The sequence below is a fragment of the Haemaphysalis longicornis genome, unplaced genomic scaffold (assembly GCF_048455015.1).
Source record: "Haemaphysalis longicornis isolate Haplotype H1 unplaced genomic scaffold, Haemaphysalis longicornis Haplotype H1 scaffold_4, whole genome shotgun sequence".
NCBI lineage: Eukaryota > Metazoa > Arthropoda > Arachnida > Ixodida > Ixodidae > Haemaphysalis > Haemaphysalis longicornis.
In genome coordinates this window covers 46,522,031-46,549,828 of record NW_027526361.1, presented here as the reverse complement: position 1 = coordinate 46,549,828, position 27,798 = coordinate 46,522,031, and the positions used below count along the sequence as shown (strand labels likewise).

General features: G+C 46.4%; 1 protein-coding gene across 6 annotated transcripts in view; it reads left to right on the top strand.

The window, feature by feature from the left end:
* LOC144178639 (G patch domain-containing protein 4) overlaps positions 1 to 27,798 on the top strand; it is a 467,686-nt gene that overhangs the window by 419,606 nt on the left and 20,282 nt on the right. For 2 of the 6 annotated variants that reach the window (XM_077706639.1, XM_077706643.1), the window contains 4 exons: positions 6,389 to 6,466; positions 11,003 to 11,085; positions 13,510 to 13,593; positions 20,498 to 20,589. In XM_077706639.1, coding sequence (XP_077562765.1) covers positions 6,389 to 6,466; positions 11,003 to 11,085; positions 13,510 to 13,593; positions 20,498 to 20,589 — 337 coding nt within the window. Of the gene's footprint in view, positions 1 to 6,104; positions 6,224 to 6,388; positions 6,467 to 10,998; positions 11,086 to 13,509; positions 13,594 to 20,497; positions 20,590 to 27,798 lie in introns of those variants that run through there. The other 4 variants (XM_077706638.1, XM_077706642.1, XM_077706640.1 and 1 more) reach the window with 3 other exon arrangements.

Sequence of the window (27,798 nt, the reverse complement as noted above, 5' to 3'; positions counted from 1 at the left end):
TATGGGCCCCCTATCGCTCACGTTGACTTACTATTCTCGCTGTCTCTGCAGGCAACGTGATTCATGTCTCCTCACTAAGACATAATCACTCTCATTCGGACTTTCGATTGCTTATCTTCTCGCCGGCGCGACTGGGGCGGCCCGTTTCTTCCCGGTTTTCTCCGACACGGCGACACATTACGGCTTCCGCGAACTGAGCAGGAGGGGTGGGGGGAAGTAGATGGCGGTGCGCCTTTGAGGGCCGACGAAAAACACGCGCTCCTGGCACGGGAGTCTTGGAAGCGGCGCGCGTACAACAACCCTTGCATATTGTTCGCCTGCGATGGCCGCGGCCAGGTACAACTCACCACCCCTGTGGGTCATCCCTGTCGACCACGCAATTACGTGTCTCCCATCGCTCCTAAGCTTCTATTTGTCGTGTCCTCTCGGTTCTTTTTAGTTTGCCCGTCCCCACCTCTGCCTTTCCATCCCCCTCTCTCACATATTTATGCTTTTCAAGTTTGTGCTTCTTTTTGCTGGCTTTTTCTCTCATGTTTCAATGCGTTTTTCTCTCTTCCTCCTCGCTTCCAATCTTAAACGTATGTCACCGCCCCGAAACCTCGAGTGCTTGAACTGTATATAAACCGCTTCCATTCTGTAAAATATTACTCTTGATAAAGGACGGTCCCCGTCCGAAACGTCGATGTAAAGTTATGTTTTCGAAGTAAACTTGTTATGTTTTTTATTGCGCCTCTTTTTACGATATATATATATATATATATATATATATATATATATATATATATATATATATATATATATATATATATATATATATATATATATATATATATATAATAAAAATAATAATTTAATGTCACTAACGGTAAAAAATATTCTAACCTTTCCCCTATGCCCTCTTTGGTGTTGTAGACTGCCGGCGTTTCTTTCTGTATTTTCTAACGAGCCCCTCATTTCCAAACCCTATTATCGTGCGAAAGCTTAGCGAGGGCCTCGGTTCTGGCAGCCTTGATGCTAAGGTAGCATAAGAGGGCTTCCCGCCAGTTACCCGCTTATGACAGGCTGTAGACGTTCTCGTCACGCCCCGGGGGTAGAAAAGAAGGTCCCCTTCTCCCCGTGTAGTCTGAGTGGCGCTGGCTACCACCCTCAAGCGTCAGATACAGTTGTAGTAAATATAAATACCCCAGAAAGTGAAGCAGAACACAGTCGCCCAGATAGCCGAATTGGTAAGGCATTCGAGATCTAATCGAAAGGCGTGGGTTCGGTCCCCACTATGGGCGCGTGTTTTTCTTTCTTTCTTTCTTTCTCACGTAATTAATAAAAATAATAACTTAATGTCACTAACGGTAAAAAATATTCTAACCTTTCCCCTATGCCCTCTTTGGTGTTGTAGACTGCCGGCGTTTCTTTCTGTATATATATATATATATATATATATATATATATATATATACAGTCGAACACGGATATATCGAACACGGGTATATCGAATTATTGTCTATATCGAACTCATAAATTATCCCCTTGAAAATTCTGTGTAAAAGTATAGGAATTCGTACGTCTATATCGAACCGCATTTTCCCCGACATTGGGTATATCGAACGCCGCGCGAGCTGGAAGGTGCTCTTTGGCGGTCGCTGCACCCCCATTGAGGTTGGGGAGGATGTAGAGGAATGCGCGGGCATGGCGCAGACTGACTTGCGGAACTAATCCCCCCTACCGGAACGAATTTGCGCTTGCCCAGTCGGCCCCGCCACCGGCCGTCGTAGCGTTAGCGGACGGAGCCCGGTATGCTAAATCTCTCTAGGCACACAAGCCCGAACGCTCGGAAAATGTGACAGTGCGAGGTAGGGAGGCCCCGAATGCGCACGTCAATTTTTTTTTTTCGGCTGCGTACGTTCCCCGGCTTGCCGAAAAAGAGTTTTTTTTCTCTCTTTCTGGGTCTGCCTTCCCCCGATGTCGTCTCGGGAAAGGGAAGAGGGAACAAAGGAGCTGGCGGCCTCCTCCTTCTTTTGCATTTTGATGCTGTTGCTGCTGTTTGGCGAGTTATCTCGCACCTTTCGGAGATCACTGTTTCTCTCGGAAATGGCCATCGCGAGCGCTTTGTCGGAGTCCGTTCAGAAAGCCTTGGAATTGTTACCTTCAAAGTTCTTGTGGTACGTGCGCGCTGTTCTTCTTTTGCGTGCGTGTTGTGCATGGTGTGCGAAGGCGCAGCGTACTGCTGGAATTTTCTAGTTCTGCAGCCTCGAGAAGATCGAGACCAGCGTCTTTAATTTCATTTCCAGGACGAAGAAGCAGGCCAAGATCAGCGATTTTTTTCACGGAAATAAAGCGTCCTGTTGCGTCGTGAGTGTGTGATTAGTTGTCATTCTTAAATGCGATGATCGGTATGTGATCGTCCGCCATAGGTGAGGTCTCAGAGCCCATATTTTTTATATCGAATTTTTCATATATCGAACTATTTAGCGATCCCCTTGGAGTTCGATATATCCGTGTTCGACTGTATATATATATATATATATATATATATATATATATATATATATATATATATATATATATATATATATATATATATATATATATATATATATATATATATATATATATATATATATATATATATCGACGCGGCTATGAGGAGCGACGCGGAGATTTTATCGACATGCCCGCGATCTATTGCTCACGCAGTAAAACAAGCTTTCCAAATAGAAGATCCCACCTTTACCTTTTGACGTCATGACTAGCAAGCGGCTACTTACCCAGAACGTGAACGCTGTCGAAGGTTAAATGGCATGTCGTCGTTCGCGAATTAATCGGAATGTCCCGCAAGACCACAAAATCGACGCGATGTCACCATATGTTATCGCTTAATTATCACCATAACTGCGCATCAAGTCCCATCGCGTGATAGTCCTTAATTCGTTATGAACCCAGTAATTGCAGTCGATACACAATGTACCGTAGCTTGAATTGGACTGATCTCTTGACAGGGGTGCGCCATGATAGTTTCGAAGTCCGGTGAACCCGCCGTGGTGGCTCAGTGCACCCGCATCTGCACTAGCAAGCCCTATCGTTTGTGGAGCTGACCTTTTCAGCTTTCATTAAACGCTCTCTCTCTCTCTCTCTCTCTCTCTCTCTCTCTCTCTCTCTCTCTCTCTCTCTCTCTCTCTCTCTCTCTCTCTCTCTCTCTCTCTGCTGAGCCCAAAGACGCGAGTTCGATCCCTGCCGCGGTGGCTGATTTTCAGGTGGAGCGAAAACACCCGTATGTCGAGATTTCGGCGTACGCTAAAGATTCCCGGAGGTCAAAACTAACCCGCAGTCCTCCACTACGGCGCACCTGATATCCCGGGGTAGCTTCGGCACGTTAAAGGAGCCATGAAGAGAAAACAAAAGTTTGTTTTATTCGAAAGATTAGGTGCTTCATAGTACCCCAAGCGCTTTCCCGGAAGCAAATGATGCTTTATTCACTGAGAAATAAGGCAATTTAAGCCAAAATTTTAAATCTCCCGCTAAAATTGCACATTTGGTGACGTGAGCAATGGCGTCACACGGGCCGGTCCATGAAACAGATACTTAGTATGTCGACTCCATATGGCACCCACACGCGGGGGTCAGCGAGACGGCGCCATTTTAAAAATACTAGTAAAACCTAGTGCACCCGCAGCCCTAGTCATGGAATCGCCTGATCCGGAGAACAAAACTCTCGCCGAGGAGCTCGGGCTTGCATTTAACAACCTCACACCACTTGAACGCTCAATGCTTCTAAGTGCACGAGCGGCAAGAGTTGTGGGATGCGCGGTGTACGGGAAAGCGACCATTCCGCGACTGCCACAACAGACGAACGCCCTGCCGTCGGCACCGCTGCCTCGTCAGCCCCGTCGCGACGGACGAATACAGACTGGTACGTATGTGCCGTATTTTTATTACCGTTAATAATAGTTCAACTTCAGTAGCAGTATCGCTTATGCCAGTTGGCCGGTGTCGTGTATGGAAAGCCGTTCGCGCGAGCTCTCTGCTTCGACCAGAAAGATACGAGCGTCAATGCGCGGTGTTTACGGCATTTTTCCCCCAAGGTCAGAGCGCCTCGAACCCGAAAATTCGTCTGCGCGACGGCGAGATGTCGAGCTCGGCCAGGCGGTAGTTTCGTACGCATTGGCGCACACCGCGCACACGCTTGTGTGTTCGTTCGGAACTTCAACCGTTTACTCCACCGTTCTTTGTCATAAAAGGAATGTGCAGTATGTTTCATGGGGATATAGCTCGCTATGCAAACTGTAAGCCCTGCCTAACATGCGTTTGCTTTTGCGGGCCTCCGCCAATCGCAGAGCTTAGCTCATGTGACATCACAGGTTCTGTTGCGGAAAATGAGCTGGTGGGTCGCATGGTCATTTCCTTTTTTCCTAATTATCTAGCTTATTTGAGCGAAGTTTGCGTTATAAGTGGTGTCGTTATGGTTCTAACGAGGCAATCTTTCGAATGAACCAAACTTGTGTTTTCTCTTCATGGCTCCTTTAAACCCTGAAAATTTGATAAAGACATTACCATCCGTTACTAACAAAAGTTGAGGGAAGCGCGAAAGCTTTCTAATTTAAAAGTGCGTCAGAAGTGCTTCAAAACCTTCGCTAAAAGTCCGTCCAATCGATCGTCAACCCTCCAAAGACCCAAATCGCAGGCGAAGAACGAATCCATGCGACTATTTTTCGAGCACTAAGTAAACGCATCTACGAACGATATAAATGTACACGATATGTGTTTAATGACATAAATGTAATATTGTACTCCTTCTTTATGATCGATGCGTTTATTGTCTTATCTAGAACCGCTCCTTTCTCGCGATTTTCAAGTAACTAGTATTTTGGAACGATGGAAGCATGGTTTCACTCACGCGCCGTGTGAGCTTCTCGGGAGACCAACCGGTATATGGGGATATGCATTAGCTTTCTGAGACGATGACATCGGTCCCACCAAGAAATCTCTCAAAAAAGCACCCCTTTCTTTTAAGATGCTTCCCTGCTTCGAAGTATTAGCTGGGAATGACGCGCAGAATGTATTTATTGCACAAAAGAAAGAAAGGAAGGTCCACCAACAGGCGTAAATTGTCTCGCCTAGGGGCGGACACCGGAACGCCTGCTGGTGTAGGGGAGGTGGGATAGGGAGGAAAGAGTACAAAGGAATAGGGGGATAGGGTAGAGGGCTCACATAAATATATAACACATGGGCAAGAATAAGAAGGGTCATATATACAACGTTAGGTGAAGAAAAAAAACAAACGAAACACTAGACATATAAATAAACATCAAAATACAGGACACGAAGGTGTAACAAAAAGGACACCTGCAAACATACACACGCACACACACACATATACACACACAGGAAAGCAACAGTAGCAGCCACACTCCACTGCAACCCGGGCAGTTATGTGAAGTTGTAGCGTAGTGCGCTGTGGAGCCCCGAGGCACCCAGGTATGCTCCCAGGGCCTCGAGCACTTTGTCCCGCTCCCTGGCACTGCCTGGGGGCCAAAGCAGTTCCTCGAGCGGCCGCACCCCTCGGAGCACGGCCAGAAGCTCCGCCCGCCCTGCCGGAAACTTGGGGCACCTTGCGTGCGCTCTCATCCAACGGCCGTGGGCAGGGACTCCACGGGCGCTCGGCAGTGAGTGCAGGCGGGACTGGCCAGTGGCCATCCGCCCCAGTCGGTGTTTCCGCTCTGCCGTCCACGCGGTCCCCACGCGGAGGCGCAGGACGGCCGAGCGCAGTCGGGGAGGCAGGCGTGATGCCCGCACAGGCGGCAGACCACCTCCGACACGCAGCCGCGGTATCCAGCGGCCGTGCCGCGGGTGTGGATGCCTGGTACGAAGGTGTCGTTGAATAAGCAGGCAAACGTCGCCCACTGCCGCCTGAACCACCATCAGAAACCGAAACCGAAACTAGGAAAAGATTATTTTTCCATCCTAAAGCAGAGAAGTATAGAGCTTAATAAAATAATAATTATTGTGTTGAACTCATTCACATAAGCAGTTAAAGTCTCTTTATGCTTTACAATGTGATGCAAAGAGACGCCACAGCCATCTGGTGAGCATTTAGACAAAAGCTTGTTTTGCTGGGCTACTTTTGGCGGGCTATTTGCGAACAAGCTGGCAACAATGTCAATGTTTTGATTTTTAATGGCCGAAAATACTTTCGCACGCGGACTTTTGGAGAAGTACGGATGGTCGGAAGGTTCGGTCAGAATACTATGTCCCGCAATCGTAAAATGATCATGGCATTCCTTAGCGTTCAAATGTCATGTAACAAGTGCAGCTTTTGTCCTTGCCAGGTTTTCACGTTGCAGTGAAGGCTTCGGCCGAACGACACCCCCACACCAATTTACGGTTTTTCTTCCAGGCAAAGGACTCGGAAAACATGAAAACGGAATAGCACAGGCGTTGAAACCGAAGCTTAAGTTTGACACCGCTGGGGTGAGTGGATCGCCTTTTTTTTTTCGTAACAAGCAAGTTGAACGACTACCAGAAAATCGCGAACGCAATGTGATTTTGGCATGGCTGGCAAACCTAAAATTACCGGAATAATAGTACCTGAATAGACCCGAATTTACCTTTTTTTGTTGCACAGCCAACCAATATCCCGTACTACAATTGACAAAGGTGCGGTCCACATTAAACCTAACGTAACCCAACTAGAGCCACTAAATAAGCTAGCGTAGCTTATTTAGTGGCCCTAAGCCCAACATAACCTAACCCAGGGCCGTAGCCAGAAATTTTTTTCGGAGGGGGTTATGGGTTATCGGAAGGGAGGATATTTACCGAAAGGGGCATTAAGTCTGGCTCGAGAGGGCTGCCTGGAAAAATTTTCGGAGGGGGTTCTAACCCCCAAACCCCCCCTCTGGCTACGTCCCTGCCTAACCTCACCTCATCTACCCTAATACAACCTATCATTTCCTAACTAAACTAACGCAGTCCAACTCTCCGTTACTTAACCTAACTATAACTGAGCCCAACTGCAACGAACCTAACCTGATCACTACAACGAACTCGACTATTAAACCTACCCAACCCCAACCCTGAAGTTCCGTGCATCAGTCGTGTGATAATTGTAAGAATAACCAAAGTGGGAAAATTCGCCAACAAGATCTGGACAAACAAAAACCTGCCAAAATATAAAAACTGCAACAACAAGAAAAGGAACTCCCTCACACCGTATTCGAACCCAAGACTCCTCGTTCGAAAGCCGGTACTGCACCACAGCGCGACAGAAGCAGCTATGTGAGCGAGTTTCAGTAGAATAATTGTTCCAAGGAACCTTTGGGTGCCTTGCTAAGCCAATCAGAGGCGACTGCCGTGAGAAATTTTTGCTGGTAATTCTCACGGCTGCCGTGAAAATAGACACTACCTTTTGGGCTTTTCTTACTCCAGAAACGCGCTGATATCGTGCCATTGCATCAAACCCCATTTTCTCTGCAGTGCATTCTTCTGTGTTACCACGAGTAACGAAGGCCGAAATTTGCGAGCTCGCAAATTCTGCTCCATTCTGAACCACAAAATTTGGCTGAACGTGTATTTTTGATTCCAACCATACCCAATGCACACCCCTGTGCATGGAGGCTAGGCTATGCACAACTTAAATTGACTATTTCTGCTAAAGACGCCTGTAAGACGAGCTACAGTGTGGCTTGCGCTTGTAGCAGGCACCACTGAGCCACGAAAAATAAATTAGTCGTATGTTCATGCTAACCTGGCAAAGTTTCAAAGATGCGATGTCTTGCTTAATGAATATTTTTGGGCTCACATGTTTTGTACCTGGTATTATTACTCAAAATAACACCATTGTCTGCTGATGCACCCAAGCAAGGGCCATCAGGAAAGTTAAAAAGAAGCTTTTATTCTTTGTGGAACCATTGCTGTACGTACAGTGGTATCTCGTTAAACTGTACCCACATAAGGCATGCTGGATCCCCGACTCGGTTTCCCTTTAGCCTAATGCATTCGGATAAATCCTTAGTGCCGGTTAGTGCGTACTTTCTTCGCGTCCCCATCAAGTACGGTTTAACGAGGTTTCACTGTATAGGGTTTCTTTGGGGCAGCTTTGCCATCCGTTATAAAATTGCGCTTTCTCCTCCTGGTTTCTCTCCATGGAGAAAGAGCACGAATAGCGGGGGCATGTGCCTAGTGCTGCACTCACTGACTGCGCCGGCATTGTACACAGAAACGGGCCAAGGTTGGCGGTTGCCAGGTGCAAGTGAGAAACAGAAAAGAAAAGGCCCTGCAGTTGCTGCTGGATTGGAGATTTGCGCTCCAGTGACAACAGCTGGTAGAGCGATGGTGCAAATGGCTTTTGAAGAACACTGCCAAAGATGCTCCACTAGCAGCCCAGAGGCCTTTTTTTTTTTTCCAGAAGGCTGGAAGCTGCTGGTGGGCACAGCCAGAGACAGTCACTGATATGTTGTCGACCCCAACACAAGTGCTTGGAACCAGCTGGGTCTTATATTATACACTAATACAAATGCCGGCACACTGTGAGCTTATTCTGCAGCAGAACTCTTTTAAGCCACACCTGCTGTTGAGCCGAGAATACCATCTGTAAAGCAGTGGTACTCTTAAGGGCCAACTGCACTCAAAATTTCAACTTCTTGAAAACACTATTTCCATATAGTCTGCCTAAAAAGAAAGCTAGATGCAAAATACAACAGCTGAAATACGCGGGTGGACGGCGCAAGCGGTCAGCGAAAATCGGTGATCTTGAAACCGAAGTCGAAGAGAGCGCAGTTGTTAAAATGACATTGCAGCCGGCAAGCCAGCAGCCAGATGGCCAGCAGCTCGGGAGTAAGCCTGCACGCAAGCTTTACGCGCAGGCGGGACAGCAAATAGGTGAAGCGTTCGCAGCAGAGCTCAACCGGTTCTCCAGCTGCGTGGCTGGCCAGAGGAAGAAGCCCCCGGCTGGACCGTCACAGGCGCGTCATGGCTGTTGACGCGATCCGCCAGCAGGTGCAGCATGGTCTGTGGCGGAGTTTTTCTAAACGCTTCTGACTGATTAGCGAGGTGTTTCACGGGGCTACCACTCGTTTCCCAGTTGATTTGGTGGTACTTAGTACACATTAAAAAAAATTTGGTCAAGGTGAAATTTGAGTGCAGTTGGCCTTTAACTAGTTACAACAGAGCGAGCAACACTGACCTGTTGGTTTGACAAATTAGGTGGGTATGCGGCAACAAAACTTTGCTGCACTGACGTCACCCCGCAGGAGCTGTTGGAGGGAAGTTAGATCTGTCGGGGAGCAGCCGCAGCTGGGCTGCTGCCTGATGATATTTTTGCGCTGCTAGGGAAGCACTCGGTACCATCCATTTGTTTTCAGCATCTACAGTGGATGGCGTGAAAGTTGACTAGTGTCTGCTGTAGCAAAGAATTAGCAGGGGTGGGCTGTTTTTTGGCCTTTGTATGTTGGGGGGCTTTAGAGTTCAAGGGGCCATGAAAACAAAATACTACAAGATTGGCTCATTAAAAAGACTGCCATGTTGGGATAACAATGGTGCCAATTTTATCGCTGACTTGAAACAAATAAGCTAGATAACAAAAAAATATATATGAAGCAGGGACAACTCCCCAGCCACTTCTCACAAATTTTTCTATGGCGTCACAAATTTTTTTTGTGCAGTTGACAGCTGCCAAACATGACTGTGTGATTGTAGTGGGGCCTCAACTTCCGTTTGATTATGTCACCTGAATGCTAATATGGAGCTAACACATTGATGACCATGTTTGTAGTGCTTTCCCATAAGACATCACTCCTGGCCATGTTTACATCACTTTGCAATATCTCCCATTTTTTTACTTAAAAGTGCATTCTGTGGCTTGAATGGAGCTGAGTAATCTATGAAATGGTAGTTCTCTCAAATGGAACAAAGAGGTTTTCTGTTTTTACGGCCCCCTTATTTAAGGTGAGTGGGAATGGGGCAGGAGCTTTGTTACGTCTTCACGTCTCTCATGTCCTCACCATATGGGACTGTGAATTGGTGGGCTGTAGTGGTGACTTTTCAGCTGAGTTTCTTTTCTTTGACACCACGACATCTGCCATTAAAACTGGTCCAAATCGCTGGATGTTGATGTAAACTTTGTTTGGTCGCCCGACATGAACTTCTGAGTGGCCAGCAAGGGAAGAGGCATTTAAGATCGTGAGGGTGGCAGCAAACCGAAACATGGGTGGAGTTCAGTTTTCAAATCCTTCCACAGTTTTATTAGTGTCCACCAAATGTGCGAGCAAGTGTCGCTCAGAAATTGAGCAAATGGATAAGGTTAACTTGCAGTTGGCCTCACCTTATCTTAAAAATTTCAGCTGATACTCACATCCACTCAATTTGGTTGCATAGATGGAAATAGTTATCATCATTCCCCGTTCCTTCTTGCTGATGTGTGTAACGGCACCTGTGCTCTGCTGTTTGGCCATTTGGTTTCTTGTGAGGGTAGTCTCATTCAAGCTAGTTCAAAGTCTGGCACCACTTTATGTAAGAATGGGCAAATGGTTCCTCGCTTGTTGAAGCATTTCACGCCTCAAGTGCTTTCTTCTTTTCCCAGTACCTTTTTATCTCAGTCAAAAAAGGAGTAATGGGATTTCCTATGCTCGGCTTCCCTTTTTTTTTTTTTTTTTTTTCCAGTTTGAGAGTAAGCCTTTTCGCAGACTGCTAGAAAAAATCAGGTTACGTGAAGTTTACAAGCGGATGTTTGGCAGTTTCATGTTATGCGTGGCAAGCTGGGCTTGCTGGTTCATAGTATAGAATTTATGAAATCAGTAAAAAAAAAAAAAAAACACTGTCCACAGCAAGAAGCCACAAGGACAGCCACTAGTCTGTCCTTGTGGTCTCTCTAATGTCTACGTTTCCAGCACCACAAGTTGCGTCTGAGTGCAGTCTGCAAGAGATGCCTCGGTTGTCTGCACCTCGTAGGAAAATATCCTTTATATTTCTGTGCTGTCCCCTTGAACATGTGTCCCTTCTTGGCGCTTTCAGGTAGGACATAAGATTGACCTCACCTCTCAGTGGTGGAGCAAAGCATTCAATGATGCAGCGAGAAGCATCAAGGTTTGCGTGTCCGATGTAAGTGAGCGCATTTGGGCATTGTTTTCTGGGCAGAAAGGTGGTGAGAGGTGACTGACCCGAATCTTGGCGTGCACGAAGTCTGTAAAAAATAAATTTCTAGTGCATGAAAGAAAGGTCTTGCTTATTCTAAAGCTGAAGTAATAATCTGTTAAGCATCATGAGACGGTTTGGAGTACATATTGACGATGAGGAAGACGGCTGCGGCTATGTGTTCCGTGGGCTGTATTTAGACAAAAGACGTCAAATGTTTCAGGTACCGTACAATATCTTGTCTTGCTAGACTTATTCCGTATTGTAAATAGTGTAAATATATTGTGTTAGCTTGATTCTTTCTTGCAGCAATACCTCGGTGCTTCCGCGTAAGGATATGTAATGTTGCTATGCATATTCTTAAAAACACTGTCTTAGTATTGGGATAGTATGTCAAGTTGCACTAGGTTAACATGGACCACCTAATTACAAAGTTGTTAAAGAACAATGCAATAAGTGCCATCTACTTCAGCTTCCAGTTTTGTGCAGTTATATAAACTTTACAATTTTGTTTCATAACGATAAACTTGACGTGCGGGTATTGAATAAACTTACGAGGCTTCTTGCTTAATATGTAAGGTGTATGTGAGGGCACTAAGGCAGGACATTAAACAATGAGACTCAAAGCGGCGGAAGCAGACGCTACGCAGGACGCTATGCAAGCTGAAGTCAAGCATATATCGGAATGCATTAAAACCCTGGGATGATTAGGATGAAAGCAAAAAATTGGCTGACGATTTCGATACTTCCTAATGCGAAATTTGAGTGCAGTGGGAAGTGCAGTCCTCTCGGTGACGGTCCAAAGCTGCTGCATCTCGGGAAGTAATCGCATCATCAGCAAATGCGCAATGGCGTGTGATACTGTCCTCCCCCTCACACTTTTGCCTACTTTCCTTCTTCGCTTTCCTACTCGCTCTATCTCGTGTATCGTCGGTGTCCTCCGAAGCCGACCAAGGCCGACGGCAACGCAAAACCACAGGAGCGGTCACCTAAGTGCTGCGCTGAAAAGAAAAAAATAAGCAAAACCAAGCACTGAGTACCAATATCAATGTCCTAGCCTAGACATTTCTTGGACACGAGAACTGTCACACTGCATAATAAGAGAACAAGCTTATGGTTCGTATTGATAGTGGAGATGTCAGCCATAGGCCTGGAGGATGGGAAGGGAGTTTGTATAAGGTGATAGCGTGTTGTCACAGTCTCATTGTCTGGTGGCATCCAGATAGAAGCTTGGGGTCTTGCCCCAAAGGGTGCAAGGGTGCAGTATCGCTGGTACCTTTGGCAGGCCAAAACGCAACAGGCGGTACACCCCGCATGGCATGGCTGCGTGACCAGGTGGGAACGGGCAGGTGGTTCACCCGAAGACATTGGGGCCCCCTTAGGGTTGTCATGGCTGCCTGGCCCATAGTACCGGCAACGTTGTAGTACGGGTGGACTTTCTGACGACGGGATGGCTCCAGACAGAAGGACTCGAGGACCAAAGGCTACCCACCACAAAGTGCGGGTGCCTGAAGCTGGGGCAGGAATGGGTGTTTTGTGCCTATGGTGCGGGGCCCTGGTGTGCAAGCAGGAGCTCTAGATATCCCAGTGCTGTAGCACAGTCACCTATCAACAGTGCTCTCTCTCTGGTCCAGGTTGCAAATGTAAAGCAACCCCAGCTCGAGCCGGTCTGGTAGCAAATATAATTTTTCAATTGTTCTGTGGAAAAAACTGTGCTTAAATAGGTTAGTGCACAGTCAAAACTATTCTGTCTCTTGCTAAATATTTAGAGAGTAGTGTGGAGTTTTATCGAGATCATATAACTGTGGAGTTTTAACGAGATCATATAAGACATTTATGATCACGTTTTATCGACAGAGAGGTTGTAATCCTGGTGTGGCAAGGTCAGAAGACAACGGAAAGTTTCAGATCAGATGGAGGTGTACCAAACAGATTGCTTTTCTTTGAACTGATTTGATTGTGTTAATATCTTACCATATTAGTAAGCGGGTTAAAGGGACACTGAACTGAATTTGTCCAACTCCCATCTGCACTGTTCATAACACCGCACTAACTACCATATGGACATCACTCTGGTTTTCAGTGTGTTTTCATACTATAACCAGCCTTGAATGTTTATAGTTTCACCCATTGCGTGGTTAACGCCTAGTTTTTGTTTTGTTTGTTGATGTCCAGGTTGTACAGGTTAAACATGCTACAAATCCGTTAAATTTAGCCTGGTGGACTTGCTGGTGTGTCATCACAGCTGGAGTCAGCAAGTTGGTGGAGGGTATACTCCAATGGGAATAACACTTTTAAACACACTTTTATTTTAAAGAAAATACTTGGCATGAGGTAGTAGTCTGGCTTTTGCTCACACTTATTTTTGTCTGCGTGTATGCAATCCTGTAGGGTGAACCAACTATTGCCAAGGAACCAAAGAAGGAAAAAGAAAAGAAGACGTCTCCAAGGGATTCCTACGAAGGTTTTATTAAGGTGAGTCAACAGACAAAAACCTCTGCAATTTGTCCAGTTCAATACAACTGCGTTAATTTGAAGTTAGTGAAACGTATGGATCAGCTTGTGTCGGCACCATTTGTGACACAATTCTTGCCTTTGCACACAGCTGTTGTGAGCGGCAAAGCGGTGTTCATGTCCTGATGCCATGAAGTCTCTACAGAGAGAGCGTAATGACTGTTGCAGCTGTTGCACAAGTGGTGCAACTGGAGTCTTGCAAGTGGCTTTGAATTCGTGTTTTGACACGCGACTTCAGGCGGTGCTGAGCTGTCACTTCAGAGGCATTGGCGCACCCAGCAGACCCTTTCTGTGCATCGTGCACTAACCTGGGGCAAACCTGCCACTGCTCCGGGTCGTAGGAGTTGGGGAGTTGTTTGATGTATTTGTATTTGACTCTGGAGTGAAAACTCGAGTGTGTGTCGGAGACAAACTGACGATTATGATTTGCAAGTGTATGTGCCTGTTTTTTTTATGAGCACTGCCAGTGTGTTTAGGGCACAGCTCAAGGGCATTACGTTGCCAGTTTTATTCCTTTCTTTGTTGCACACCAGTGCGGTGTAACATTATTTTGCTTTTTATGAACTCATATAACATTATTTTGCTTTTTATGAACTAAGGATTCAGAAGTATTCTGTCCTTTGACTCTAAGTTGTCTTAACAGAGGCTACTCAGCATCCGCAAGTGGCTCACCAGTCGCAGCACAAACTATTTGACCTCCCCAGACCCATGAAGTGCATCTGTTATGGGAGAGGACCTGCAGCAATTTGGTGACAGGCGAATGCACAGTGGTTCTTTCAACCAGGGTTACACTAGTTCTTCAGGCTCGGTTGGTTTCTCGAAATAGTTTGTTACAAAAGATGGGAGACTGAAAGGAAGGGGGGGGCTAAAAATTTGCTGTATAGTTAAACGAAGTTTGTTGAGCGACAGCTCGGTGTTTGCACTGAGAGCACATAGTAAACATGCACACATTTGCACCGAAGATCAAATGCGCAGTGACCTTGGATGCAGCCAGCGCCTGGCTGGCTGCAACTCTTTGAGGCACTGGCTTGACGTTGGCTGAGCTTGGAGGTCAGATTGGCGCTACGAGGCATTTTCTGGGTTTGTGCTGGAAGTAATGAAGCTTTTGCTCTAAAACAACACATTCACTACACTATTTCAGTTGTGCTTTATTTCACTATTTTAAAGGATGGAATTCCAGGTAACATAGTCTTTCGTTGACATTTGCCAAGTAAATGCCTCCCTTCGCTTTCCCACTCACCTCTCATGCTGCTCCTCTTCCGTCACGCTCCTCCCAAGGTAAACAGGCTGGAGGTTTGCTCAAGTCAGTTTAAATTTACCATGTTCCACTGCTCCAGGCCGGATGCCTCGATGCCAGCGCTGCCGTACTGCCGCCCTACTTCAACGTCTATAGAACCACGTTGCTTTACTCCACATGCGTTCCAAGCAGAACTTGGAACTTGGCCTGTCTAGGGTCATTTCAGATGAGATCGAACAAAGCATGGCTGGTTGACCTCTTCAATTCGCTTGGAATTTTTTTACCTCATTCCCGCATGTGTGTAATGTGAGGATTCACAAATATTTTCGCCGTAAAAAATTTTGGCCGACTGAAAAAAAACTTGAAACCCACCCGCGTGGACCCCGGCCGCTACCTGCCCATGCGCCGCGGCCAAATTTAGCGACGTCTAGCAAAAAATATACTGATCAGGCGGGAATGGTAATTTTTATGCTTAATCTACGCCTGGTGTACATTTCGCGCCCAAAATATCGTTGGCTAGAAGAACATATATTTTTTGTAATAAATTTCCAAATCTTGCTCAGAGCGCATTTTGTTGTGTACTTTGCGGGCCAGTATTATCGTAAGTAATGGAGCTAGAGCGTTAAAATTTTGAGTGAGGGCTGCTCCTGGCAAGCACAAATAAGGGCCGTAAATATCGTGTCTGTGCACACTACGGTTAAAAAGTAAATGGCGCACAATTGTGAAGAAAAAACTAAAACACTCCGAGTTCAGAGGCTTATTAAAAAAAAAAACACTTCTTCGATTTTGCTGAAATTCTCCCCAGATGTTAACCTATGAATGTACTTCAATGATCATTAAAAACATGTTGCATCATTTTGTTCCTGACGCGCCTACAGCGCAAGAAAAAAGCCTGGTCGGCCAGGTCTTCACAAGATCCTGAGACACGAAACAGTGGGAGCAACTTCCAGTGAATGTGCAGACGTTTGATAATTTTTTTGTACCAAAGGCAAACTGTTACTTATTGATAGTATTACAGAGAATTCAGAAGCAAAACTGAAATTTTTATGTGAATTTTGGAAAGAAAATAAACAATCTGCGCACCGCTAAACGTGTACTCTTCGAAGAAAAAAACGGAGGAACTCCAGATTCACGCGCATTTAAAAAAAAAACGCTTCTTCGAGTTTTATGAAGCATTCCACAGATATTTTCCTCTAAACGTACTTGTGTGAGCCCTAGAAATATCGTGCGTCATTCTAAGCACAGCGCGGATACAGTCGTGCGGTGGCGAAACCACTGCAATGTATGGTGGTAAAACGCGCAATTTGAAGGTTTTCAGGTCTATTTTTATAGCTTCCTCTAGATTTCCCCAACCGCGGTCACTCTTTGTCTTACATTATCAACGCTCTTTTTTTGTGCGCACTGCTGCCGTGATGCGCTGTATTTGGTTCATAAGATCACCTATTTGACAAGGTGCACGCAGTCTTGTTTTTTAACTCGCCTGGACGTAACTTTCGTTCCCCTGAAATCAAAGGTTCAACGGAAGCCTGTCCGGTCGGCAGCACACATGGCAAGTATTAAAAACGGACATCGGCCACACACGACCCCGGCGCGGGTAACGTCTCCAGGTAGCACGCCCCTCTTCGGTCCTTCTCCGGACACACTGGTTCAATCACCGAATTAGCGACCAAACAGGAAGGCAAACGCCCTTGAGCCCGGTGGGGTCCGGGATGACACATGTGGGATCTTCATTTTTTTATTTGAGTCGAGTGTTTTTTGGGCTTTTTCAATCGTTGCGGCGGCGGGGACTTGGCTGACAGAAAGAGCGAAAGAGGGGACTGGAAGAAAAGGGGCTGCATGCGTTCGAACGGTTCATATGTTCTTCTAGCCAACGATATTTTGGGTGCGAAATGTACACCAGGCGTAGATTAAGCATAAAAATTACCATTCCCGCCTGATTAGTATATTTTTTGCTAGACGTCGCTAAATTTGGCCGCGGCGCATGGGCAGGTAGCGGCCGGGGTCCACGCGGGTGGGTTCCAAATTTTTTTTCAGTCGGCCAAAATTTTTTCCGCCGAAAATATTTGTGAATCCGCACATTACATACATGCGGGAATGAGGTAAAAAAAATTCAAGCGAATTGAAGAGGTCAACCAGCCATGCTTTGTTCGATATTATCTGAAATGACCCTCTAGTGGAACCTTTTGTAACTGTTGCTGCTTGATTTCTTAAAATGCCGCCAGAAGCTATAGTGGTGCGGGCGACAGCAGGCGACGGAGGGATTTTTTTTTTTCTGCAGTGGATGTAGTAGTATTTCATTTCGCAAAAATTGAGCATCCATGAATATTTTTTTATTAAGGAACACTGTAGATATCACTTATGTATTGATTTTCTGCCTTATATTTACCTAATGTCTTGTTCTTGTTTAACAATGTTGACAAGCATGAACATTAACTCTGAGCTTAGACGTTAAGATTTTGCTGTGGGTATATAAGACTATTGCGCAGATATTGTTTCACATTGGCCGGGTGACTGAATCGAGTCACAGACAGACAGGCAGACATATAGACAAAATTTCTGCATTTAAGTCGCCAAGAAAGACTATCATCTTTAAAAGAAAGTAAAAATCTTCTGGCGAAATGGTAAAAGAACAGTTTGCTTCTTTCCATAGGAAGGAAGCCTAGACTTCACACTAAAGCACAAGTAAGCACCTCGGGTTGCTCTTGGTTCATAAAAGGAGCCATTAAATTTATTCTAGTGGAAAATTTATGGCCAGCACAAGATATAAGCTATGTTGCAAGCCAAATAAACGTTATGAACCGTATGAAGACCCTGAAGTTGGGGCTCTCCAGCTTGATTTTCAAGCTGGCAGTACTTTGCAGATGAAAAATTATGATTGAAGTTCATCCAATTCATGTGTTCATCGCATTGTCTGGGGTAGATACTGTTATGGCTGCAATAATTTCCGTTCAAGCCACAGCCCAAACTTGATTTGCAAGATTGCTAGAAGCAACTCTAGCTTCATTTTGCTTGTGAGCCAAAATGAGCACCAGGTGCAGAAATAGACATTTAGCACTAGTGACCTTATAAGCTGCTGCAGTGTGCAAGAAACTCGGGTATGATGACCGATGAAATGCTAACTAGTTTCAGTTACGAGATTTGTGATTTCAGCTCAAAGGAGGAACATTAAAAAAAAATGAAGCAGCAGTTTAAGTGTATCTCCCTGCTTCTGTGCACTCTCCTTCGCTTTAGAACTTATGACATAGAGTGTATGTTGGTGCCTTGTGCTGCCCACATGACACTTAGCATCAGATAGGGAGCACATGCCTTTCTTTCATGACTTCCATCAACTCCAGGCATAGATAGATTGCTGTGAAACATGGGTTGAAAATCGGGATAAACTGGGCCCTCACACTTGAGGAAAAGAACGCCCTGAAAGTGCAGCTGTAGAAACATTATAAAGAAGAGCCTGGTAATATCCAGTGGTGGCCTTCAACACATTTTGCCGTGTCTGAAATTAACAGGTGTGGCAGCCAAGTAAGTATGCCAGACTGTTTGTTAACCTTTTCACTGTCGGGCGTTTCTGACTGTGACGCACCCCCAGTGTCGGCTGAGTTTCCGGAATATAAGGGAAGGAAAAGAGTGATTTATTTGACTATGATAGTGTCCGGAACGTAACCCATTGAAAGGAAAGAGCGTGGGTGAGAAATCACCTTTCTTCCAGATATTTTCAGTTTGCCGTGCGCACTTCCGGGACGACGACCCCACTGTTTCAACATCAGAATCTGACGCTGTGGGACTCGCACCCCTTCCTCGAATGAAAAGCTCTCAGGATGCGAATCCAAGCTCGGCTTGTATTCGGATCAAAATCAAAGAACCACCGCTCCTGTCTGCAGTCGAAGGCCCCGCACGGTCAGCCATTCGAAAATAACCGCACGCATGGAGGGAGCACTTTCAGCAGGCTGCACTATTGTCGCAGAGAGCTAGCATACTGTCGCAGAGCCTGCATACTGTTGCAGAAAGCTAGCAAGTGAAAATACGAGCTACTGGAAAGATTCGGCAGATGGCGCGAACAGTCCAGGCGTAATTGCATGTGTGCCGCATGGTCACGCATGGGCGCGGTCGTTCCGTACACTTCAATATACTGTAGCAGAGAGCTAGAAAGTGAAAATACAAGCTATTAGAAAGATTCGGCAGATGGCGCGATAGTCCAGCAGCGCCACCTTTGCGCTATGGCACAAATTTTTGGACGCACAGTGAAGGACCTACCGGTACGTCAGTGACACTGCGGAGGAGAAATCTGAAAACTTTTCGGTACATCAGTGACAGCAAAAGGCTTTAAAAAAAGCCAGAAAGGAGCCCAGGAGCTTACCTGAAATTTTCATTTCCGGATTGGGTCGTAAATAAGCCGATAAAAAAAAAAAAGAAGAGATACCTGCGTTTTTCAGTAGTCTTACACTTCTTTCTTACAATGTGCTGCCTGCAAGGGGAGTGGGGGGCTTACAGCTTGTACAGGTGCCGTCATAAGTAATTGGAGCACGGGAGCTGTGGCCGAACTGCATAGGAGCGCCGTGTAGCTGCACCGGCGGTAAACTGAAGGAGCAGAACACGCATGCGCGCCTGCCGACGGTGAAAACCCATCTATACTTCTCAACCCCCTTCTTTTAACGCGGCTTCGAGCATTATTCGCCGCATACTGGTCTCGGTGATGGCGCAGATAGCAGACCCTCCTAAAAATATTAGAAAAGCAAAATTGTCACTTCAGATCCCTGCGATTGCGACGCGTACGCTGAAGGTGTGGGAGCAACGCGGCCAGATACCGCCTCTGCTATCTGCGCCATCGCTAAGGCCATTATGCTGCGAATAATGCTCGAAGCCGCGTTAAGAGAAGTGGGTTCACAAGTATAGATGGGATATCACCGTCGGCAGGCGCGCATGCGTGTTCTGCTCCTTCAGTTTACCGCCGGTGCAGCTACACGGCGCTCCTATGCGGTTCGGCCACAGCTATTGTCAGGCAGCATACAAGTGTGTTTGCCTTGCGAGTGTTAGTTCCATGATAGCTGGCGCAATTCTCAGTCGTGATTTAAAAAAGTGCCGATTTCGTGCTCAAATTTCTCAAGGGCAAGTAAATTGCATCTAGCTTTTCTTGTAGGAAACTTAGCTCATCCCTGGTGTTACAAAAAGAGTGGAATGAAAAAGAAAGAGCTCTCAGTTACCAGTGAAATAATTTGAATACTTGTGTGTGTGTTTCCATGGCCTTGCATGTATGCATGTGTCATGCATATGGTTTTCTTGTTATTCACAGATGTGCATTCTCTCTGCCTCCATTTTGTGCTCGTGTTTCACTCCTGGTTTAGCCAGTGGCGAGGTAACAGAAGCTAAGAGCATGTCACGCCCTACGAGCCCAGCCTAGCACACAGGAGGGTTACTACGAAGTACATCGCTAGTAAATTGTGCAGGAAAGAATCTCGTTTTTGAAATGGGGGGGAGCAATGACTCTGCTTGTAAAAAATGTGTCATGTACACGGTACATATGTGGTTTCTCACTTGGGAAAGTTGTAGAAGCGGCAAAGAAAGTGAAAACAGTTTCATTATTCTCCTTTTCTTGCTTATGCTTATTGTCATCCTCTTTTTTTGCCTGGGGTCCAGGCTGGCGTCCAGGATGGCAGTATGTGGCTGCAAGCCTGTCCAGAGGTCGAAGCTGTGGATTGCGATGTGGAAGACAATGAATTGCCCGAAAGGTAAGGCATATCTTACACAGTATGTGGCTAGGGTTCCGGGCATCTTTTTGGCCCGCCAGCGCACACCCTCTTTTGGAAGAAGGTGCCTTTAGACAGCCTTGGCTCCCTCAGTTCTTTTTTACTGTAGTGCGGGCGTTTCAAATGGCCAATGATTTCACTGGTGACAGTGAAGTTATAGCATGCACCGGAATGTTCATTTTCCTCATGGAAGAGGCTCGGAATTTGGATTTTAACGCAACACACACCCCTAACCTGTCAAGAAAGTGTTTCTTTTGCAGTAAGCTCCCGTTAATACCAAGTTCACGGGCGCTGCAAAATACTTCGAATTCACCAAACTTCCAACTAAACAAAAAGCACAAGAACAGCATTGTCATTTGTCCACAACACGTCCCCCTTCTTGATATCATTCAGAGTCTTGACTTTCGTCGCCAAGTCGAACGCATGCCTCGGGTTGCCATGGTAGTTGAGACTTATCACTAAAATCGAAGCCTGAAGTGTCCACGACACAAACTGCTCACACGGCGCTGTGTGCAAAAAAGAACGTTGAGGACCTCAAAAGAGAGAAATGTGTACTCTGATGAGAGTCTCAAATGACGTGCTGCTTTATCAACTGTGCACTGCCTTAGTAGCAGCAATGGCGCCGACATACTACAGAGCGAGGTGCTGTCTTGGCGCTTGAAAATTTTGTATTTCGTCTGTCACTCAGATGCTTTTTATTCGAAATAACTTCCAATTAACCAATATAATAGGCTTAGCTTCGAATTATCGAGCAACTTCTTCCGTTGAGTTGTGTCTAAAATTGCCGGGACCAGCATATCTCTTCCAATTAACCGAAAATTCCAGTTAAGCGACTTTGAATTAATCGGGAGTCAACTGTATTGCTAATACTTCAAATTAACATGGTGAGGTGGCCTGTGTTGGAGACTGACGGGGGTTAGGGTTCTGTAAATTTTTGTTCGGCACATGAAAATACTCCTTGTGGCAGGGGCACCCGAAAATAATGGCTCTTAAAATAATGGCTGTAACTCTTGTTTTATCAAAAGTTTCCCAAAGACAGCGATACGATATTCAGTGGCTAAAACGACTATATCATTATCATCACCATCAGCCTATGTACGCCCACTGCAAGGCAAAGGCCTCTCCCATAGATCTCCAATTATCCTGGTCCTGTGCAAACTGTGACCAATTTATCCCAGCAAACTTCTTGATCTCATCTGCCCATCTAACTTTCTGCCGCCCCCTGCAATGCTTGCCTTCTCTAGGGATCCACTCTGTTACCCTTAATGACCAGCGGGTATCTTGCCTTCGCATTACATGCCCTGCCCACGTCCATTTCTTTTTCTTAATCTCTACTAATATGTCCTTAACACGTGTTTGTTCCCTGACCCACTCCGCTCTCTTCTTGTCCCTTAATGTTACACCTATCATTTTCCGCTCCATTGCACGCTGAGTCGTTCTCAATTTAAGTTGAACCCTCTTAGTGAGCCTCCAAGTTTCTGCCCCGTAGGTGAGTACCGGTAAGATGCAGCTGTCATACACTTTCTTCTTCAGGGACAATGGTAGGCTGCCATTCATTATCTGAGAACGTCTGCCGTATGCACTCCACCCCTTTTTTGTCCTTCTAATTATCTCTGCCTCAAGGCTGGGATCCGGGGTCACAACTTGGCCTAAGTAGATATATTCGCTTACCACTTCCACTGCCTCGCCACCTATCTCAAACAGCTGTGCTGTCCCGGGGTTATTGATCATTACTTTGGTTTTCTGCATATTAATTTTCAGGCCCACTGTTCTACTCTGTTTGTCCAGTGCGGAATGCTTTGCAATTCGTCCCCCAGTTACTTAGCAAGGCAACGTCATCAGCAAATCTGAGGTTACTGAGGTATTCTCCATTAACCCTTACTCCCACCTGTTCCCAATCCAACGTTCTGAATACTTCTTGTAAACATGCTGTGAATAACATTGGAGAGATTGTGTCTTCTTGTCTGACGCCCTTCCTTATAGGTATTTTACTGCTCTCCTTCTGGAGGATGATGGTAGCTGTGGACCCATTGTAAATATCCTCTAGTATTCTTACATAATGCTCGTCTACACCCTGGTTCCGTAATGCCTGAATGACTGCTAGGGTTTCGACCGAATCAAGTGCTTTCCCATAATCTATGAAGGCTAAATATAGAGGTTGAGTATACTCCGCGAATTTCTCTGTCACCTGATTGATCATGTGAATATGGTCCATTGTTGAATAGCCTTTACGAAACCTAGCTTGTTCATTAGGTTGACTTAAATCTAAGGTGGCAGAAATTCTGTTAGTGATTACCTTGATAAGTACCTTGACGACAACTGACAGTAACCTGATCGGCCTGTAATTTTTCAAGTCTTTCATGTCGCCTTTCTTATGGATTAGGATGATGTTCGCGTTCTTCCGAGATTCTGGTACACTCGCGGTCATTAGGCGTTGCATATACAGGTTTGCCAGTTTTTCAAGTACAATTTGTCCGCCATCCTTCAAGAGGTTTCTGTTATCTGATCCTCACCAGGTGCCTTGCCCCCTTTCATTTCTTTCAAAGCCTTCCTTACTTCTTCGGTCGTTACTGGTGGGATGTCTATCTCCTCTGAACTCCTTTCTGGTTCAATATTATCCTGGATGTCCTAGCTACTGTACAGGTCCCTATAGAACTCCTCGGCCACTGTGACTATTTTATCCCTATTTGTGAACACATTGCCTTGCTTGTCTTTAAGTGTATACATCTGATTTTTCCCCACGCCTAGACGCCTCTTCACTGCTTTCAGGCTGCCTCTGTTCTTTACAGCATGCTCAATCCTCTCCATATTATACTTCTGTATGTCAGCATTCTTACGCTTATTGATTAACTTGTGAAGCTCCGCTAGTCCTATTCTGCCAGCTGGGGTGGATATTATTGTGCTTTGCCGTTTCATAACTAAATCTTTCGTCTTCCGGGAAAGTTTACCAGTATCCTGTCTAGCGATCGTACCTCCGACTTCTACTGCAAACTCCAGGAGAATGCATGTAAGATTGTCGCTGGCTTCCTGTGTTATAAACTCTGCTTCTTCGGTTAGAGCTGAATATCGGTTCTGCAGCACAATCCTAATTTTTTCAACTTTCCATCTTACTGTTCGCTCATTGATCGGCTTCTTTCGTACTAGCTTGTTACGGTTCCTCCTCAAATCTAGCCTAATTTGAAATGTTACCATACGGTGGTCACTACACCTCGCACTTCCACATCCTGTACAACGCCAAGATTATCGCATAGTATGAAGTCTATTTCATCTTTATGCTCCCCATTAGGGCTTCTCAACGTCCACTTCTTGCTCTCCCGTTTGCAGCAGAAGGTATTCATGATGCGTAGATAAATCCTTTCTGCAAACTCGACTAGTAAGTCCCCTCTGTTATTTCTACAACCCAGACCATAGTTTACATCTTGAGCTTACAGCATGACTCGAATAGAGCAACAGCAGGATCCGATGCTGTCGACTGAGTGAAACATGCTCCTAGGAAATGCATATTTATAACCTGAAGCGGCAACGGTCAGTTAGCTTTCACAGTGCTTTGCGAGCGGCACAAAATGAGTACAGTCACACACAAACACTGTTTCCTGGTATCATGATAGCGGCGGTAGTGCTGCACGTTGAGTCTGAGAGAGGGGGAGAGGAGATCTCGGTGAGTGGCTCTTGTTTGCAGTTTCAAATCTCTACACGCAGAACATTTTGTTTTGTATTTTGCAAGTGCCGTGGGGTGAGTCACTGCAGCGAGCACTAGCGCAGCAGAAATGCCTCTACGTGTCATAGCTCGTTTGAGGAGTGCGGCTTTACCTCCAAGCACATGAAGCTTTCCCGCACTGCACCACACTTGCAGCATGTGCACAGTGGGTAGCGGCGCACTGAATTGTAACAGCTTCTCTGCTGGGGTGATCCGAAGTCCCGATGGATAAGGGTTTTCAACCGTTGTCTGGAGGGATGCTCTTGAAGGGACGTGCTTGGCAGACGGTCGGCTCCAGGCTTGGGCTGAACTACATAGTACCAGTCTCTGGTGATTCTGCTGAAGTCGCCATGTTGGAGCTTCACTGGGTCAGTCACTGGATGACGAGTTGTTCCCCAGTAACATCTCTGGCTTGGTCACGCAAGCGACAGAATTACTGAAAACACAACTGCATCACCAGCAAGTGCGAAGACAATCCTGAACTGAAGTTCTACCAGGCTTTTAGTTGCGACAAAAATACGCGAATTACTAATTACACTAAGTAATATTTTAGCCCAGCAGTACTTTAGCCAAGCAAATGAATATGAAATGGTGACATTTCCTGTGGCTGGAAATGTCCCACACAAAAAGAAATGCAATCGTAATGGGCAAAACCTGCCTAAATTAAGGAAAAACAAAGCAATTGAGAAAGTCAGGTGTCTACAAGCCACTTCTCGCGTTGAGAGCTGCGACTGGAGCTCTCGGCATTGCCTTGAGTGAATTGCACCTTTGGTGCGCCCGTTCTCTGAAGGCTGCTGTGACCATGTGGGAAGGCACCGGTCACTCTCTGCAACAAGTGTTGAATGCGTAAAGGAGCAGGCGAGATTTTCCAGCACTCAAATGAGAGGTGTGCACTCCTTCTTGGGGGAGGCGTTCTCTTGGCGCGATGTGAGCTTATGGCTTTGCCCCTCAGCGTGCCCACTGCGTAACAAGCGCCGAAAGTATGCCCGCGAGTTGTTGCTCTCGTGTCCTCCGTCTCATTTTCAGCAACACCCTCAGTAAGCAGACACCGAAGGGTGTTATCATTCTCCTTTTAAACTGTCAGGGCTACACTATATCTGTGCTGCCTGGTCTCAAAAGACAGCTCAGCCGCCCATGACACCACAATCTCAACGAGCTACGCTGACCGTTGCTCGACGTCGGGTCCTTGAGCTGGTGGCAGGACGGCATCTACTCAGTCAGTCGGGACATTGTCATTAATCCCAACTGCACCGTGAAAACCGTTCAGGGTCTCAACTGCAGGCTTTGCCACAATGTCACTCGAGTCTGAACTCCCACCCGAAGAAACACCTTGCGTTTCAGCGGACTCATGCTGCCTCCTCTCGGTACTGTCGTTAGCCTGAATGCTTACATTTTCCTGTGTAACGTCATTATCTCGCGAAATGTTCAAGTTCCCAAGGTCTCCTCCGAATCTGAACACTCTGAAACCAATGCCGACATATCGCGCTCATTTGATTTGTGTTGCCCTCTCTAGAGAGCCTGAGCTAATGTATCTTCAAGTGCTCCTCTAGTCCTCTTGTCGTGCTGCGGGGCTGCAGCGGTCGCCTCCAACACGCACTCCCGAGCATCTGCTCCTGCAAGCGCTGGCACAGGGCTTTCTTTAAAAACGAGGCCTAACTCAAGGTTTTTCAAACTTACTTTTTCCCGCTCGAATTGAATTGCTTGCTCTAGCTACAGTGCTTTCCTCAAAAACGAGGCCTTTCGAGCAACAATTCTAACTCAAGCTTTTCTAACAACTTTTTCCCACTCAAGTTCAATCTCCTGCTCTAGCTTCTTTTTCCCCCTTAGAACCTCTCGCTCAAGTTGTTACTCTCGTCTCTCTCTTGAGTTCACGTTCTCGTTTTTCTCGCTCAAGCTCCTGCTCTTGTCGCCTTTCTTCTTGTTGGGGTTTCCTCTCTTCTTGCTGAAGCTTTCTCGCGCCAGCTGGATTTCCTGTTCTCTCTTTTCTCCCCCGTGTTTTGCCTTTGCAGCCGGATGTGTGGCGGTCTCCCTTTCATTGATACGCTCAATGCATTCCGAAGGCTCGTCATCGCCAGCCCCAGTAGCGAGTATAGCCTGCATCAGCTATGGCTTTCTTAGCTTGTCTGAAACATCCAAGTGCAAATCTTTTGCAAACTCCAACAACTGCGGTTTTTTCAACACTTTCAAATTCATGGCTCTCTGAAGTTCTGCTTTCCCACTGTATCAAAGTAGTCTTGCACGAATAACCCATGAGACAAATACACACACCCTGCCAGCTGTCCTCCGAAGCCTGGTAAAACTCAGTGAAGAAAGGTCCCCCGCTCACCATTGACCACCATGAATTCTTCGAAGTACGAGCTGCCTTGACGTCCGTGGTGTTGCATCCCACATTGCGGTGCCAGTTGTTACATTGATGAAGGCGTCTCCGAATCGGGCTCCATCGCCTCCGCAATGTGTGGTAGCGTGGTGCACGAGCGGGGATCAGAAGCAGCTGCCTCGGTATTGATGACAGAGGCGAAGGCAAAACTGAACGGTTTTACTGCGTGGCGACAGATGAACAGCAATGGTACAAGAACAGCACCCTTCTGGGCGAGCTTACAGCATGATTCGAACAGAGCAACAGCAGGATCCGATGCTGTCGACTGAGGGAAACATGCTCCTAGGAAACGCGTATTTATAACCCGAAGCGCCAGCGGTCAGTCAGCTTTCACAGTGCTTTGCATGCGGCACGAAAAGAATACAGACACGCACGAACACTCTTTTACCCGGTCTCATGATAGTGGCGGTAGTGCCGCACATTGAGTCAGGTAGGGGGGGGGGGGGGGGAGAGGGGGGGGGGGTGAGAGCAGATCTTGGCGAGCGGCGCCTGCTGGGAGTTTCAAGTCCATACACGCGGGGAACATTTTGTTTTGTATTTTGCAACTGCCATAGGGTGAGTCACCGCAGCAAGTACCGATGAGCTCCTGCATGTCATAGCTTGTTAGAGGAGTGCGGCTTTACCGCCAAGCACACGTAGCTTTCCTGCACAACACCACACTTGCAGCATGTGCGCACAGGGTAGCAATGCACTGAATCGTAACACTGCCTAGACACATTTGCACTCAGTGCTCTCGTGCTGCCCTCTCTCAGTATCCTGAGCCTGTGGAGTAGTGCCCTTCACACTCTCCACCGTAACATTGGTACGGTATGTTGTGCCACCACCTCGGTCACCTGCTCTGTGAGGCGACAAGGGCCATTTCTGCTACGCGCTCATAAGCCAGAGCTATTTGTTCTTCGAAGCAAGGGCCCTCTCAATCAACAGCTGTTCGTTTGAGACACCTGTTCAAGAACAGGTACAGCCATTTCAGTAAGAGGCGGCAAGAAACTGCAGCCTTAGTCTGAAGCACACCAAGGGACCTTCGGTTCTAATTCTAGCAATCGGCAGGCACACACTCCACACCTCTATGGCCTACTTCACAAACACACACACTCCCTTGTCAACTGATGCAGCTCTT